The 18,333-nt window shown below is 25.9% G+C and overlaps 1 protein-coding gene across 3 annotated transcripts in view; it reads left to right on the top strand.

The window, feature by feature from the left end:
* spen (split ends) overlaps positions 1–18,333 on the top strand; it is a 136,122-nt gene that overhangs the window by 54,365 nt on the left and 63,424 nt on the right. The window contains exon 4 of one of the 3 annotated variants that reach the window (XM_065501159.1): positions 3,870–3,931. The exons of the other annotated variants lie outside the window; for them this stretch is intronic. Within the exon in view, the coding sequence (XP_065357231.1) occupies positions 3,879–3,931 (53 nt within the window). The 5' untranslated portion in view covers positions 3,870–3,878. The remainder of the gene's footprint in view (positions 1–3,869; positions 3,932–18,333) is intronic. 3 annotated transcript variants of the gene reach the window in all.

The raw sequence follows: 18,333 nt of genomic DNA, 5'->3' as shown, positions 1-18,333 counted from the left end.
TACACCATTTGTCAAAGAAAATCTTATATGCCATTCATCTTAATAAAATTTAATAAAAAAATTAATTAGTTGGAAAAAAATTTTTTTTTGTTAAAGTAACCGGTATCAGTTTCTTTAAAAGCTTAAGTAAACAAAATGTTTTATTTTGTCTTTACCAACTTCAAAGTCTTTTGATTTCAAAAATAATAAAAATTATTTCAAAATCATATAACTAACAAAAAGTAACCGGTAACCAGATTTTGTAAAAGTACCTGAATGCTGAGAAAATCAAATGAATTAAATATTTAAATCGAATACTAACAATTACTAATTTCAAATAAAAATTAAATTATCTCAAAATTTCCAAACTGTAAGAAAATTTAACTTCAATTTGTTAGTTAATGAAAGTTTAAATGGTTATAAGATAAACTGTATTTGGTTTTGAAAAAAACTTTTGCAACTTAATTTGATATTTGAATTTTTTTTTCGCTCAAATAAAAACAAATTTTATAATTTCCAAGGAAATGCTGTGATATATACTGGTTTGCTAATAAAATATTAATACGACTTTTTATCATCCAACATTGTTTGTTGTACATACAAATAGCCCCATAATTATCTTGAGAGCAGAAGCTACAAGTTGTATTTTATAATAAACATTAAAAATACACATGTACAACAACCGACATCCCTGCGCCATTATAATACATTCCTTTTTCCAGTTGCTGCCTCTTTACACATGCAAATTAAAATAATAATAATGATGACGACGATGACAAATGTCTTTTTGTAGACCCGTAAGGCCTGGTTGTATATTAAGGAAAAGATATTAAATGACATTTGGTTACATGGAATAGAATAAATATGAAAGAAAAGAAGAAAGCAAAAAACTCACAATATATCACAACAGATTGATGCTGCTTCATTTTGTGTTGAAGATCCCAGACAGACAGCATGATGAGGCTCTTCATCAGCTAGCAAGACATGAGGAAGAAAGAAAATGATGGTGGTGATGGTGATGACGGTTGTTGGGTGCGGAAGATTTTGTTTAGTAGTTATTTGATATGCCTGCTGTATATGTATAAGATTTTTTTTATTATTTTTTGTGTATATAGATTTTATATACATAGAAGAGCTCTAAAGAATTTATACTCTGGTTTACAAAAATATAAGATTTCTGAATAAAAAAAATAATAACACAGGGCGACACTGATTCTCAACGATTTTACAGATTTTTTAAAAAAATATCAAAAAATTATAATTCAAATTATGTATCTCCAAGTTAGTTTAATATTATTTTATAATTTGCTCATAGTACTTAATATAAGAAGTACCAAAAAATGGTTTTTGTAATTTAAAAAAGGAGATTCAAATAATATACAATTGATTTACCTACCTATTAAATTAAATATCGTTATTCTATGAATAAAAAGTCCTAATGTGGCAACATTGTTTTGATGTAAAGCGCCATTTTCTTGTAATTGCTCTCTATTTCTCCTTCCACAGCAGGTCTGCCATTCTATGTATAAAAAATTTCAATGTGGCAACTTTGTTTTGCTGTAAAGCGCCATTTTCTTGTAATTGCTCTCTTCTTCACAACAGGTCTGCCAGATGGTATTATTTTGTTAAAAGCGCCATTTTCACTGTATTACTCTCTTTCTGGAGGGCTGCCAGATGATTTTAAAGGCGGCTACTACATTTGAACGCAAAACATATAAAAAATAAAAGAAAACTCAATTAATTCAGTTAAAATTTAATAGTATTTCATAAAAACAAATTGAATTTTTTTTCATTTAACATAAATCGACCCTATTTTATTACAAATAATTTACATTAATAACAAATATTCACATTTAAAAAAAATTAAACAACAACACCCCAATCTTTCCACTTCATGCAACATATGCAACTCACATTGAATTATCAACAAATTTATATCTTTATGCAACATTAAGTTCAATAATAAACAATAAAAACTATTAAACAAAACTTTAACTTTAAACTATGTATAACAAAACAATGTGTACGTACGTGTGTTTTGTTTTCGTTGAATTATTACATAAAATTTAATGACTTTAAAAACTCGTTACAAAACAAATATTTAGAAACAATAGAAGAAAAAAAAATATAAATAAATTCTCATTAAATAAAATCTATAACACAAAAAGTTTTTTTTAGTTCTGTTCTTTGTTCAGGTCTCTGTGTGGTGGTAATAATATAAAGTTTTTTCTCAATGACATTTAACTTTTAATGAATTTTATGGGTTTAGAGCAAAAATTTATAACCCAAGTTTACATAATGAGCTGCTGGATGAAGGATAGGGTGGTAGATGTAACTAAATAATAGGAGACGTAACACACAAGTCACACAGAGAGAGAAAGAGGAAAATTCAATAGAATGTTTTCATCTGACTTTCAACAGGTAAAAACCATATAAAAGTAACCAACCACATGTTTATGGGCTACAAAAGGAAATAAATATTCTAAGAAATGATATAATGTTAGTTATTTGAAAGGACAAGAAACCATTTTTTATGGCATAACTTTTGGATGTCAATTATCGTACAACCTTTTTAATTTTATAAATGTATAACGGGTTAACCCGAGAACTAACGAAATTTATTGGATCGGAACTTTATTATTCTATCTCAGATTTAGTGTAACTTTTGAGGGTCTCTTTAGTACTTCAAATGTCAATCGAATAGCATGTAAGTTTTGAGGTTATAGGCTTTCAAATATCAGCTTAAATTACAGAGGGTATGTAATAAACCCGAATTGTAACATATTTGACTTTAATAAATATATTTTTACAGTTTACTTTTAATGATTTTTAATTAACTATAGAGTTTTATTAATTATATAGTTGTAGTCATTGCTGTACAGTGTTTAAAATTCCATCCAGCCAAATTTATCACACAATTTGTTGGCCTTCTTAACTTAGTAAATAATATCAAATTTCTTATACAAAAAAAAAAAACAAATTTCGTTTTATAACAAATTCTAGAAGCCAATTGTTATGGCCAAAAATGTTTGAGTTTTTAACCCCTTTCAAACATAATTTTGTATACATACCAAAAAAAAACAATAATGAAATTTAATACACTTAGCTCGAGTTTGCATGAATATTGAGTGGACATTATAGATGTTTAACAATGACGTTAACTTGACAAACCCTATTAAAAACACAAAATTATAAAAAAAAAAATTCACACAAATACTCGTATACGCAAACATGTGTAAGTGTATATGTGGAATTATAATGGCTTCTAAAAACTTGTCAATAGGTCTTTTTGTTCTTTTTTAACATTTTTAACCTTGTTTACTTTTAATGTGGCCTTTTCATAATCTTTAGTTTAAGAGGTTATTTTGTTGTAAAATTTGCTACACAAAGACAAAGACACCAAAAACTTTAAAAATAAAGACAGTCCTCTTATATTAATTGTAATAGTAACAAAAGTAACTTAATTATCAATTGTTTTCATAAAACCCAAAGTCTGGTAACTTTGTTTAACTAAAATCGCCATTTTCTTTAAATTCTCTCACATTTTGCTGCCAAAGCAGTGTTGCCGTATGATATTTATGTTCATATTTAATTAAAATCACCATTTTCTTTGTATCCTCTCTGACTTTCCTTTTAAAGTAGAGCTGCCACATGATTTTTATATCAAAATCGTTGCATTTAAAACATGATGCCAGAAAAATCGTTCAAAATAAAGAAAAACATGGAAAAATTTAAAGTATTAAAAAAATTATTCATATTTTTATAAAAATTAAACGAATTTTATGACTTTATTAAAAAAGTAAATATTTTTAGCTAAAAATTAATAATTTTCATTTATTTTATAAAAAAAATTTCAACTAACAATTTCAATTCTCTTTTTCTCATTGCAGGTAATTAACATGTTTATTTCGTCAAATTTGCAACATCTTATAAAAAACAATACAAAAAATTGGTAATTATTTAATAAATTTTAAAAAAATAAATAAATTTATGGTAAACTAAAAAAATATTTACCCCAAATTTGTCTAACAACGTATAATTATAGCTGTAATATAATAAAATTATACTTTTCGCCTAGCAGAAAAAAAATTTCATACTTGAAATAATAAAAAAAAAACAAATTTATAAAATCATATTTATTTTTGGACCTTTAGACAAATGCCGTCACTAATGCATTTTGAAATTCGGTAACGAAAAAACCACACATTTAAAAATTGGAAAATATTTTATTATATTTTGTTTTTCATTTTCAAAATTACTAAAATTTTTATATATGTATATATGCATGGTATTTCGCATGGCTGTCGTTTTGTTACGTTTTTAGTTTAGAGATGCACATGTACTATTTCACCTCTTAATGACCTTGTATCACAAACAATTGTAGTTTTAGAAATAATTTTTGTTGTGGGGGAGGCGAAAATAGGGGGTGAAATTTTATATATTAAATTTGTAAAGAATTTCACAGTTTTGGTTGTAATCATACAGGAGTTTTATATGTATTTGAGTTTTAAATTTGTTTCAGTTAGTCAAATCGGAGTTTGTTTTTTATGGACAGACTTTACTGTATTTGAATTTTGTTTCAAGTGAATTATTCTTATATTTAGTTTTACTAAAACCTTTGTTTACATAAGATTATCCTTAATATCAATGTTTATGTAAAAAACAAAGTCTGGTAACTGCGTTTAAGTAAGATCGCCATTTTCTATCTATTCTCTCTTTCTCTTTGCTGCCAAAACAGTGTTGCCATATGATATTTATAAGATTATCTGCATTATATATATTTAATAAAAGGTTAATAAAAGAAAACCTTTGTTTACATAAGATTATTTTAAATATCAATGTTTATGTAAAACACTAAGTCTGGCAACTGTATTTAAGTAAAATCGCCATTTTGTTTCTATTCTCTCTTTCATTTTCTTTTAAAGTAGAGCTGCCACACGATTTTTAAATCAAAACCGTTGACTTAAAAAATGTTGCCAGACAAATCGTTGAAATAAAGAAAAACAAAGAAAAGAATTTATAGTTTTAAGTAAATTATAACGAATTAAAAAAATATTTTTGTATGTTTGGATTTCTTCTAGATTTATAAATATTATTGAAAAATACAATTTTGAAAAATGTTTATTTTAATGTTTCTATTAAAATTTTTGGATATTTTGTGAAATTTTTCATCAAGTATTCAATTACCCAGGTATAATTTATAACACTTGCAAAGTTTTTTTTTTTTGCTAGAAAACTCACATCAATAATTATTATTATTATTATTTTTGTTGGGAATATTGTTAACATGATTAATTATATTTAATTAACTGAACGATTTCACATGTAGATAAAAATATAATAATAAAAAAAAATTCACTAGAAATAAAGAAATAAAAGGAACAACTCAACTATACAAATACATATGAGATTTTTTGTTTTTGCTAGTTTTACAAAACTTTAATTGTTTAATTATTTTTACTGAGGATTTGTTAATTATGTGTAATTAAAAATAACTAATAAACCATAATGAGATCATTAAATATTTATAAATACAAAAACTATCATAGAAAACTAATTAAAGGGGAGAATTTAGAGAAATAATAAGATTTTTTGTTAATTGCAATTAGTTTTTTTTTTTAAATAAATTTTATAAAAGTAATATATAAACAAAATAATTACAAGATGGATGAGTAAACAAAATACAAATGAAGCAATAATATAACTAATAGTCAAAGTTAAATTAATATTTTGTTTATTTATTTAAAAAATTATTTATTTTTGTTTTATTTTAATTTTTTAATTATTATTTTTTTAAAATTTTGTTATATTATCTCTGTTTACAATAGTATTACAAAGTTATTAGTAAAAACAGTGTAAACCCTGTTTAAATTGTCTAGGATGGCATCATTGGTTACATTTAATAAATAAAACACCGTTATGATGTTATTTTTGCATCATTCTCAGAGAACACCATTAAACACTCTTCTTCTTCTTTATAAAACAAAACAACAGCCATTGTTTTGTTGTTGCAAACCAATGTTATCATTGGTTACAATTAATAAGTAAAACACAGTAAAAAAAAAAACACCGTTATTGTTTACATCATTCTCAGAGAACATCATGAAACATTCTTCTTTTTTTTTAAACAAAACAACAGTCAGCCATTGTTTTGTTGTTGCCTTTTCTTGTGATTGCCTGCATGTTGTGTAAAAATGGCGGTGCAATTGTTTTGCTGGTTTAATAAACTATTTCTTAATTAAAATTTCCTTTTAATTTTAATATAAACATATAAAAACACGTCATATCTATACATGTATGTATACCAGCCTTTTATTCCCTAAATTTTTTGATCCTCTAGTAAAAATAAAAGAAACTAATCAATAATTTGGTTACCCCAACCCAAAAAAAAGAACACATCATCATCATTAACAACAACAACAATATAATAAAAAAATTTAGTTATTATTGTAATAAATCATATAAAATTTTTTATATAAATGTAGAAAATATCATAAAAAAATACATTTAACACCGTTGATTTGTATAAAAAAACACTAAACTATAAAAGGAAAATGTGTGCCATTTTGATAACAAGACACGTAAACGTCAACACAAACACAGTGAAACGTATCTAAAATAAAATTGTTTGCTTAAAAAGTATTTCGGTTTTGATTAGGTCATGTTGTAGCTGTGATGATGATGTTTCAATATTTATTTAGTGTAAAATACTAAAAACAAATGTGTACCTACTAATATATCAATTCAATTTCAATGACACTTTTTTTGTTTGTTTGTATGTTGTGTAGCATAATACAAGGTCTCCTTGACTACATTTAAAACGTGTGTTATATTTATTAATGTTTTTAATATATCTGTTTCTTTTATATCAAAAAAAATCGAGGGAACAATATTAGAATCATGAAATTTATGCGCAAAAATTTTTAGTTTTTATTTTTTTTCATTTTGCTTTTTTTTTGTTGTTTGATAACAATATTTGTAATGACAGATAAGCAAAATAATACAACAAAAATATTATAAATGTATAACACACACACTCATTTATAATTCATACAGATAAGATATTGTCGAACAAAATACGCATTTCAAAGGAATTTTATTTATTTGATGATTCGTCAAAAGCAAGACAGACGACAGACCTACACTCTTTTGATGTATAAAATAACAACAACAAAAAAATATAACTACAATCATTTTATATTCATGTTTAAATTATTAACAAAAAAAAATAGAGACAAAGTTCAAGATTTTTCATTCTAGTTTTCTAACTAGATTTAGCAACCATTTATGTCTGCATTTTTAGGCAGATACACTATAATTGCCAGAAATTTAAAAGTTTCCATTGTTTTGTTAATGCTAGAGAGTATAACCACATTCTATAAATGTATTACACTGGTCAACAGCAAAAAACTTTGAATTTTGTGAAAAACTAAAATTCTGTGAAAATTAGCGAATTCACTTAATTGTTAATAAATTCGAAAAGAATCAATCGATATTTATGATCGATATCTCATTTTGTTCCTATTACATGTGGCTTTATGATAGAGCAATAAATCTGAACAATTTCTGCGGTTTTCGATTTTTCATGATTTTTTTAAACAAATTTTTTTTTATTTTTACTTAAACAAAATATTTTTTGCTTCAATCTGTTATTATAACTCCGAAACTACTGAGCCGATTGAAACACAATATATATGTGAAAATTTGTACATACCATGGGGAAAATGTTTCCAAAATTCAATCAATTGAAAGAAGAACATTAAATACTAATTTTATAAATATCAAACAAAAAAATAAATTTTGTGAAAATGAGCGAATTCACTTAATTGTTAATAAATTCGAAAAGAATCAATCGATTTTTATGATCGATATCTCATTTTGTTCCTATTACATGTGGCTTTGCGATAAAGCAATAAATCTGAACAATTTCTAGAGTTTTAGATTTTTCATGATTTTTTTAAAACAAAAAAATTTTTCATTTTCACATAAAAATTATATATTTTGCTTCAATTTGTTATTATAACTCGGAAACTACTGAGTCGATTGAAATGCCTTATATAAAAGGATAAAAGGTTATGTAAATCTTAACTTTTCCAAGTTTATTTTAATAACATCGAACGAACACTTTTTAAATTATCATTAATTATGTGAAGAAATGTATAAAAAAAATTTATAATTTTTTAGAAAAAACCTCTCCATAGAATTTAAAATTTGGACCATATTTGTACAACTGGAACCACAATCATCAAAATTGTGTAGTTGGTTTTATTTTTTTTTTTAATATTTTTTTTCCAATTTTTTTTTATTATTTGTTAGTGAAAAAAATTCTATAACAAAAAATTTGTTTGTTGGTGAATAAAAAAAGTCGTTTTTAAAAAAAAATTAAAATTTTTCCATACAAATTTTAACAATTTCCATTAAAAACACTTGTAAATAAACCAATTAAACCTTTAGTATGTATTACAATTATACTCTGGTCAAATAGTTTTCAAATCTAATCTTTTTTATAGAAAAAAGATTTAACAAAAAAAAAAAAAAAAACTATCTCGTTATTGATGTTAGATAACCATGAAACAAATAAATATGTAACTATAGAATGATTAAATACATCTACAAAAACAACTTCAACTTAAAAACCAACGAAAATAAAGATTAAAAATACAATTGACTGACATATATTTTTTCAGATAAGATTTAAAAGGTTCAAAGATATGTGTAACAAATGTTATTACTCGGTCTACAATGAATATGAATTTATCTATAAAAAATAATACTGCGTCTATGTCTAGCTAAAAACAAACAAAACAATCAACAAAAAAAACGTGAAAAAAAGCTTTTAATGCATTAGAAAAAAATAACGGAAAAATCATGTGCTATAGTTTTAGTACCTACTTGTAGGAAAGAGAGTATTAAGTACTTTCAGACATAACGGTTACTTAGAGAGAGAGTAGAGTATAAATAAAAATGGTCTCCATTACAATGATGAGGGCTTCAGGCGACATTTTTATTTAATACAATTAACAAAGTATTGACGTTTTTTTTTTAGATAAACTTGTTTTGTTTTATTAAGGGTTAATTTAGTTAGTTTATTTAATGTATTTATTTAATTATTTATATAATTGTTGTTGCACTGCCTTCATTAAAATGAAATAATATACCTACTTAGATGATTATATCATCATGCATCACATATGTATATTAAGATGACTGGTTATTTTTGTTGTTGTTTAATATTAGATTTTAAAAACAAAACACAGACAAATATCTGGTAATTGACGTCAGTTTCTATATGAGTAATTAGTAGGGGGAGGGGGGTAAATGATAGAAAAAGTGCATTAATAATGAAAATAAATGTTAACAGAATATCAATTTTAAATAATAGATTATGAACAAGGAAATTTCAATTTTATTTGGAGGAGTTTTTTATATTCGGCAAATGTGATGTTTGCCAGGCCTTTATTATAAACAGACATTTCAAATATTTACCAAATAATAAATTTTTTATTGAAAATGTGCTTCATATCCTTATAAGATGAGTAATATGCAGCAAAACAAAAATCTGTAATGCAGGGACGAAACATTTGTACAATATAAATTTATTCAAAGTATTGGCCATTGATAGCTAGGACCTTTTCCCATCTTTCTAGCAAAATATGGATTCCGAGCCAAAAGAGCTACTCATCTTTTGAGCAGGCCAATATCTAATACTCTGTCTCAAAGTGAAGCGTATTCCAGAGGGAGCGTTCCGCATCGATCGAAACAAATAGTAGTCGAACGTGGCGGGTGAGGCTAATCTTCCCAACCACTTCATTCTAAATACTTTTTAACAGGTATTGCAACATGTGGCAGATCGTTTTCATGATGAAATATTACAGTTTCATGTCTGGGCGCATATTCTAGGCGTTTTTCGGCCAATGCTCGCTTCAAAAGAATCAGTTGCATTCGGTACAGGTTCCTAGTAATGGTCTGGACAGATTTCACATACGATCTCTAACGCTTCGGCTTATTGTAATGGATCCATTTTTTATCGCAAGTAATGATTCGGTGCAAAAATTATTATCTTTTATAGCGTTCAAGCATCATTTCGGACTTGCAAATTCGACTTTCAAGGTCCCTCGGCTTCAATTCGTATGTTACCCAATTTTCCTGCTTTTGGATGCATCCTGCTGCTCGCAAACGTTTTGAAATTGTTGCTTGAGTCTTCAAACTTGTTTGGCTGACCTGGGCGATATTTGTCTTCCGTGTCAAAATCACCACTTCTGTATTTTTGTTAAACTTTAACGCTTAAAAACTATAAAATTTACAACTGTGATTTTGAATATTTAAAGTTACACCGAAAAATGCTAAATTAAGTGATTCTCACAGAACAGAAACAAATCACATGTTTGAAATCCTGTGGTTTTCTGTACATCATCTAAGTTTAAATTGTTTTAATATTGTTAAAACCTCAAAACTCATTTTAAAAAATGTGTTTAGCTTTTTGTTTTGGAAGTCTTAAAAATGTCCATAATAAAATTGTTTTATAAACTTCTTCCCGAACGAAACATTTTCTTGTATTAAAACTTGGGATGGAATTTTTTTCTTTTACTTAAAAAAAGCACGTTATAAAACACGCTAGACACCTCATTTCAGACAGAAATGTACCTGCTGTTGATTTAAACAACAACAAGAGCCAACTCTTAAGATAGATTTCTTATTAATAATAAAGAAAAACACACATTTAAACCAAAATTAAGACTCAAATCAAAATAAAAAACCGGTTACCTTAATTTATTAAACCAACAGAAGAAGAAAACAACAAAAACAATGCAACAACAACAACATTTTAAAATTTAAATATAAAAAATAAACGAGCAATGAGCAACAACATACATATGAAGCTGTCGCCTTAAATATCAAGTTGCCAACATTTAGGTAAAGGAGTTTAGTTGTTGTCTTAACATCAGCAGCAGCAACAGCAACAATACTCACACAATGCTTTAATTGTTGTTGCTGCAACGAAGTGTAGTTACACTCGTATTGACAAAAAAAAGCTGATTCAGTATTTAACAATAACAACGAAAGAAACGAAACGAATGAAACCTTTTTGCATGTTTACGAGTGTGCATGCATGTGTTTTCGCATGACTCGTACTCGTCGTATACACAGATATGATGTGTTTTTGTTGTTGTTAAATACAAGAAGACATTTTTCTGTGGTTACTGTTTGTTATTGTTGTCTTTTTTTAAACCTTGTCAAACTAAAGAAGAAGAAGAAAAAGAACACACACAAACATACACAATTATGCCGAACAAAATGAAGAAAACAAAAGCCACGAACAACAACATCCCAGCAAAAGAATAACAGCAATAAAATACCGGTTTTTAAATATTATTATTTGTTTGGGTGTGTGTTTGTTACAAACTCGTATTTTAATATTAAAAAAAATAAAATAAATTATAATAATGAGTAAAAAACAAGAATAGCCAAGTAAAAAAAATACAATATTTCCTGTTTTTGTTTTTCTTTTTATTCTCTACTTTGGTCGATTTTTTTTTACAAAAATCAAATTAAAACAATACAATACATTTCTCATACTTGTCTGAACATAATTATAATTAACTGCTATTTATTTTTTCTTTCTTTTGTTGTTGTTAGTGCTGCTGTTTTTGTGTACACACACATATTTTCTTTAGAAAATTGAGAAAACAAATCCATGTAATGAAATCAATACAATATTTTTTGGTATTTGTTTTTACTTCGTACATACTCGTATAAAATTACTGTGCAGCGTTGTCGTATCAAATTTGTTTTTCATGTTAAGTATGTATGGGTGTGTGTACCAGTGTTGTCAAGGTGGTCAACTTTAGCACAGTGTGGCTTATTGCAAGAATAAATTTGATATTTCTGTGAATAATTTTCCTTCTACCTACCAACTTTCTAAGATTTAACCATATAATTTATAAGTTTTTTATACAGATTGTCATTAATTTTCAAGTGCGTACCTACCATTTCTACATTTGATTTGACTTTTCTCATCGAAAAGTAAATATTAGTTGCTTAAAAACACTTTTTTGGAATTGTTTTAATTTAAATATTTAGGTACTTACATTTAATTTAAGAATCCCTTCTTGTACTCTAGCTAATTTTATTTAACGAATTTCCGTTTATTCTTTGTTTTTTATTTTATTTTTTCAACTTTGAAGTGGTTTATGTTTAATTTTATTGTATACCTACTTGCAGCTAAATGAAATGTTCCATTTAAAGATTCTCATGATTTGGGTTTTTTTCCTTAGCTCTGTCTGATTGCCATATTAAGTTCCATATTATAGTATATGTGTACATTTTGCTGTTCTTATTCCCCTTTTGTCTTGGTTTTGAAGTAATTTTTGTTTTAAATTTTGTCGGTTTGTGTTATATTTTTTATTTTTTGATTTCCTTTTCGGTTTATTTGTTAAACCATAAAACTCCATAAAAATTCATTTTATTGTCTTAAGAACCCTTTTTTTAAATGTTTTCGTATTTTTTTTAGTTTTAATGTCCGTATCTGTCTGTGTGTCATTATAATTATGTTTATTGTACTTAAGCCAATTTTAAATGAAATTTATGCATATTTGTATTAAATGGAAGATTTTATTTAAATAACAAACTTGATATCGAGATTTAAACATTTCTCTTGAAATGCCAACATCTTACAATATGGTAAAATATTAATAGGTATAATTAAATTTTTTGTCGTATTGGATTTTTTTTACGAATTTTTGAAATTACAAAATTTTTAAATTTTTTTCGCCAAAAATGTTTGAATATCTTCAGATTAAAAATGAGCTTGATCGGTGATCACTCTTATTTCTGACCAAAAATTGATTTCTATATGAAAATTTCATTGAGAGAAGAGCTCGATCGGTGATCACTCTTATTTCTGACCAAAAATTGATTTCTATATGAAAATCTCAAAAATCTTAAATAAGCGTTTCATTGAGAGAAGAGCTCGATCAGTGATCACTCATATTTCTGACCAAAAATCGATTTATATATAAAAAATCTCCAAAAATTGCAGATCGCGTATTACTTTGTATATAAAAGTTTAATAGAGAAAAGAAGCTCGATCAGTGATCACTCATATATCTGATCAAAAAACTATTTTTATATGAAAATCACAAAAAATCTTGGATCCTTTTTATAGAGAAAAGGATCTCAATCGGTGATCACTCTTATTTCTGACCAAAAATTGATTTTTACATGAAAATCTCAAAAAATCTTAGATCTTAGAAAACAAGCTCTATAAGTGATCACTCATATTTCTGACCAATAATCAATTTTTATATGAAAATCACAAAAAATCTTGGTTCCTCTATATTTTTGAAAAAAACCCGTTTAATAGAGAAAATGAGCTCGATCGGTGATCACTCATATTTTTGATCAAAAATTGATTTTTATAAAAAAATCTTAGATCTCCTATATCTTTGTATATAAAAGTTTAATAGAGAAAAGAATCTCGATCGTTGATCACTCATATTTCTGACAAAAAATCCATTTTTATATGAAAATATCAAAAAATCTTATATCTTAGAAGAGAAGATCGATCGGTGATCACTCATATTTCTGATCAAAAATAGATTTTTATAAAAAATTATCTAAAAATCTTGGATCCTCTATATTTTTGTAAATAACCGTTTAATAGAGAAAAGAAGCTCGATCGGTGATCACTCATATTTCTGACTAAAAATCGATTTTTATATGAAAATCTAAAAAAATCTTAGATCGCCTAATATTTGTAAATAAAAGATTAATAGAGAAAAAAACTCATATTTCAGACCAAAAATCGATATAATCTCTAAAAAGTTTGGATCCTCTATATTTCTCTAAATAACCGTTTAATTTAGAAAAGGAGCTCGATCGGTAATCACTCATATTTTTTGTAAATAACCATTTAATAAAGAAAAGAAGTTCAATCAGTGATTACTCATATTTCGGAACACAAATTTTATCTTCTTTATTTTTGCAAATAATACAGAAAATAAGCTCGATCAGTGATCACTCATATTTCAGACCACAAATCGATTTCTATATGAACATTTGTATTTTACAAAATCAAAGCAGTAATTCTATGATTTTTTAACATCTTCACACTTATTTATTGTTATTTATCTCTTTAGTTAAGGCTTGTTAAACGTTCTTTGTTTTCTTGATGCTTAAAGTTAGTTTTTAGAAATAACAATACAAATTTATAGAAAAGCAACAAAACACATGATACCAGAACTATTGTATAACATTATTATTGTCTCTCAGACAATGTCCACGCATTTACACAGACACAGTCTGAACAAAAAATGATGTTGTAATCCAGCTTGTCAAAAGATTTTTTTCAATTTAATTTTTTGGTTTCGGTTTAAAACTGCGTTGGTTGTTCTAGTAGTTGTTGTTTAACCAAAAAAAAATACCAGCCAACCAACCAGCCAGCCATTTAGTACATAGGAAACGATTCAATAATTGTAAGCGGTTTATACAATACAAAAAAAGCTTATTTCCTCTACTTGTTGTTACTTTTCTATTTTAACTTGGTACTTTAACACATTTAAACAGTTCTTTCGTTTGTATCCAAATAAAGAAATAAGCAAGTAATAATATTGTTTATAAAACATTTTTGGTTTTTTATAAAACCACAACCTATGCAATTCTAATTTTAAATAAGTTGTCCACCTAGGAAAATAATGTTAAAAAGTTGCAATCATATTGATGTTTTGAAATAAACTAAATATAGATTTTAATCATAGAGAAAAATCAATACATTTTTAATAAAACAAGAAAATAAATTGAGGGAATATAAAATTGCAGTTTAATCTTACATCACTGGAATAAGTAAAAAGATAGCATTCGATATCGCATATTTGGCATCACTGCTCACGTTGTTTAATGCAAATAGAGGGCAGTGATGCCAGACATATTGACAATCATTGCATTATTTTATTTGTTAACCCTTTGACGTATGGCACATCGGTGTTGAATATGTATTTTTTTCCAAATAGCGAGTTATTTTGAGTTGTTTTGTTTGTGCGTGAAAGGGTTAAAGGAAAAAGGTTCCGGATTGCTGAATTTTAACTGTTTAATGTCCTCTAGAATCCGAAATATTTTTAAGAGGAAATTATGAGGCTTAAAACTAATAAATTCGAATTGGTATTACAAAACATTTTGGTGGGATTTGTTAGCTTAAAGTGTTAGCTTTCAGTGGACCTAGAAATTTTACAGAGAAAAAGCATTTTAGACATTTTAAACAATCTTGAAGTTTACTTTCTTTTGCATAAAGCAGTGCACTGCAGTGGTCGGTACTCATAGCCACCAGGGACCAAATGCGTTCTAATATTCAAAATTTAAAAAAACGTTTAAATTTGCTAATCTTATATTTTCTAAAGTAATACAGATACAAAAAACTTAATAATGCATCTTACTGCATTTAAAAAGAGCAGAGGTGTTTGGTACTTTTTCGAAATTTGAACCCTTTAGAAGAGAAAACGTATTTTGGTACTTTTTTGCCACCCTATATATCTTTTAACCCAATTTGCAAAGTAATTAAATTTAGATTGTATTCTTTACTTATCAAAAAATACCAATTATGAATTTGGTACTTTTTGGAAATTCAAAACCTTAAGGGATAACAATTGCGTTTATTTTCGGTACTTTTTTCATAAAATATCGTTTTTCTATTAATTAACATAGAGCTCCCACCACGATACTGAAATTTATTTTAATAAAATTTTACCACCGGAAGTGGGACAAAAAAAGTACCAAATGGAAAAATACATTTTATTTGAAATTATTAAGCTAATTTTGATAAAATTTGTAACATTGTTTCCTGGATTCATACAAAAATTAACTAACAGAGTGTTATTTGGAACTCGAGCGCCAAGATAAACAGTTTGGTACTTTTTTTTCAAATTTCAAACTTTTATTCTAATTTTACTTTTTTAATATTTTAACTTATCGACAATAAAGTAGCTGATATGTATCTGAGTGAGGTTAGAGTTAGGAATAGGGGATAAGAGTTAGGTACCAATATGTGAGAACTGAACTAATGGTACTTTTTGAATTTTCTTTAATAATGGACCCGGAAATTAAGCGTATTTGGTTCTGAGTGAATAAGAATCCAAGGGGGAGACTTTATGGTACTTTTTTTATTCTAATGGTACTTTTTGTTATTTCTTTACCAGTGAAACTAGAAATAAAGCTTATATGGATGCGACTGAGTGGGTATCCATTAGTGGGAAGGAGCCTTATGGTACTTTTTCTTTATTCTAATGGTACTTTTTAAATTTTCCTTAAAAATGGAACTACAGACATGAAATTAAGCATATATGGTCCTAAATATAAATTCAAGTGGCTATTATTAAAGTTTTTTTGGGATTTGTTAGGTCAGGAGTCTACTTTCATTATACCCTTCACTATGAGTGGCATTTGCTACCCCGTTTGGCTCGTTATAGATAGCGAAGTCGATATAGCCATGTCCGCCTGTCCGTCTGTATGTTGAAATCAAAATCGAGAAAATCGGCCCACAAATGGCTGAGATATAAGGAAAAAACCAGGACAACCTCGATTTTTGACCTACTATATCTGGATTACTAAGTGATTAATATGGATATCTAATGATAGATATTTCAAAGTCCATTCAACGATGTATGTATATAAATAAGGCTTTTGTAATTTGGATCTACAATGGGTCAAAATCGGGAAAAAAATTTTAAACCGATTTTTTTTTTAAATAAAATTTTTTTTCATAATTTTTTTTTCAATGAATTTAAAAAAAAATTAAAAAATAAATTTTGAAAAAACTTTTTTAAAAAATTAAAAAAAAAATTTAAAACAAAAATTCAAATTTTTAACCCGAATTTTTTTTTACCAAAAAATTTTTTTGTCATAACTTTTTTTTCAATAAATTTTGAAAAAACTTTTTTAAAAAATTAAAAAAAATTTTAAAACAAAAATTAAAATTTTTAACCCTAATTGTTTTTTACCAAAAAAATTTTTTGTCAATAAATTTAAAAAAAAATTCTAAAATTAAAAAATAAATTTTGAAAAAAACTTTTTTAAAAAATTAAACAAAAATTTAAATTTTTAACCCGAATTGTTTTTTACCAAAAAAATTTTTTGACAAAAATTTTTTTTCAATAAATTTAAAAAAAATTCTAAAATTAAAAAATAAATTTTGAAAAAACTTTTTTAAAATAAATTAAAAAAAAATTTCGAAAATTAAAAATAAAAAAAAAATTTAAAACAGAAATTTAAATTTTGTTTACCAAAAAATATTTAAAAATTTAATTTTAAAGTATAATTTGGTGAAGGGTTTATAAGATTCGGCACAGACGAATATGGCTCTCTTGTTTTACTCTTAAATTCTAATAATAAAGGTACGTTCACATTGTTGAAATATTTGAAGAAATACCGATATTTCTCTTATCATACAACAAATAGTTATACTTAAATAAACAAGCAATCTTCAGTTTATAAAATATCACAATATTGGCTCATTATTATATTGTTGAATGCTGCTTACTCTTATTGGTTACATACTTTGTTTTTCTTCAAATATTTCAACAATGTGAACGTACCATTTTTGAATTATTTTTTTGTTACTAACACAACGTTGAACTTAAATCATCTTATAAAAATACTTCAATATCTGGTTATTTAAAGCAAGTTGTTTGACTAGTTGGTAGATTTGTTAAATGTTCTTAGATATCAAAAAGCAAAAAAAAAACTTTAATTGTAGCGAAGTGGTTGGTGCATACCACCAGCGGCCAAAAGAAAACAGGTTGTCTAAAGTGTTTTGATTTAATTTTTTTTTCTCAACTAGGTACTACTACATTTTCTTCTTCTGCAGCGACAAAGTGACTTTTTATTATTTTTTTTAAACCAGAATTTTTTAGAAAGAAACTTTAAAAGCTTCTCACATACATGAAAATCTAGTTCAGACTAGTTATTTTACATAATTTGTTATTTGTGTTTTTTTTTTTAACAAACAAAGCAAATAATAAGAAAAAAAGAAGTATTGAAGTAGTTATAAAGTTAAGAATGAGTTTTTAGTTTTCATTACAAAAGTAGTGGGTAGTTTATCTGAAATGAAATCATGTTGCATGTACGAGTAGGTACCACCTGCTGCACAAAACTTTATGTTAAAATGAACATAAAACTTTTTATATAAAAAATAATTATTTATTATATAATAAAATTAAACAAAACATATAATATGATTTTGATTTTTGAAAAGGTTAACACATACATAATTGGATTTTTAGGATTTATTGAATTTTTTTTTTTGGTTTTGTGAAATAAACTGCTTATTTTCTGAATAGTTATAATTGACCCCTATTTCAAAACAAT

Source organism: Calliphora vicina, chromosome 2 (assembly GCF_958450345.1).
Source record: "Calliphora vicina chromosome 2, idCalVici1.1, whole genome shotgun sequence".
Lineage (NCBI taxonomy): Eukaryota > Metazoa > Arthropoda > Insecta > Diptera > Calliphoridae > Calliphora > Calliphora vicina.
The sequence above is the reverse complement of the archived record's forward strand: the minus strand, read 5'-3'. Positions and strand labels throughout refer to the sequence as shown.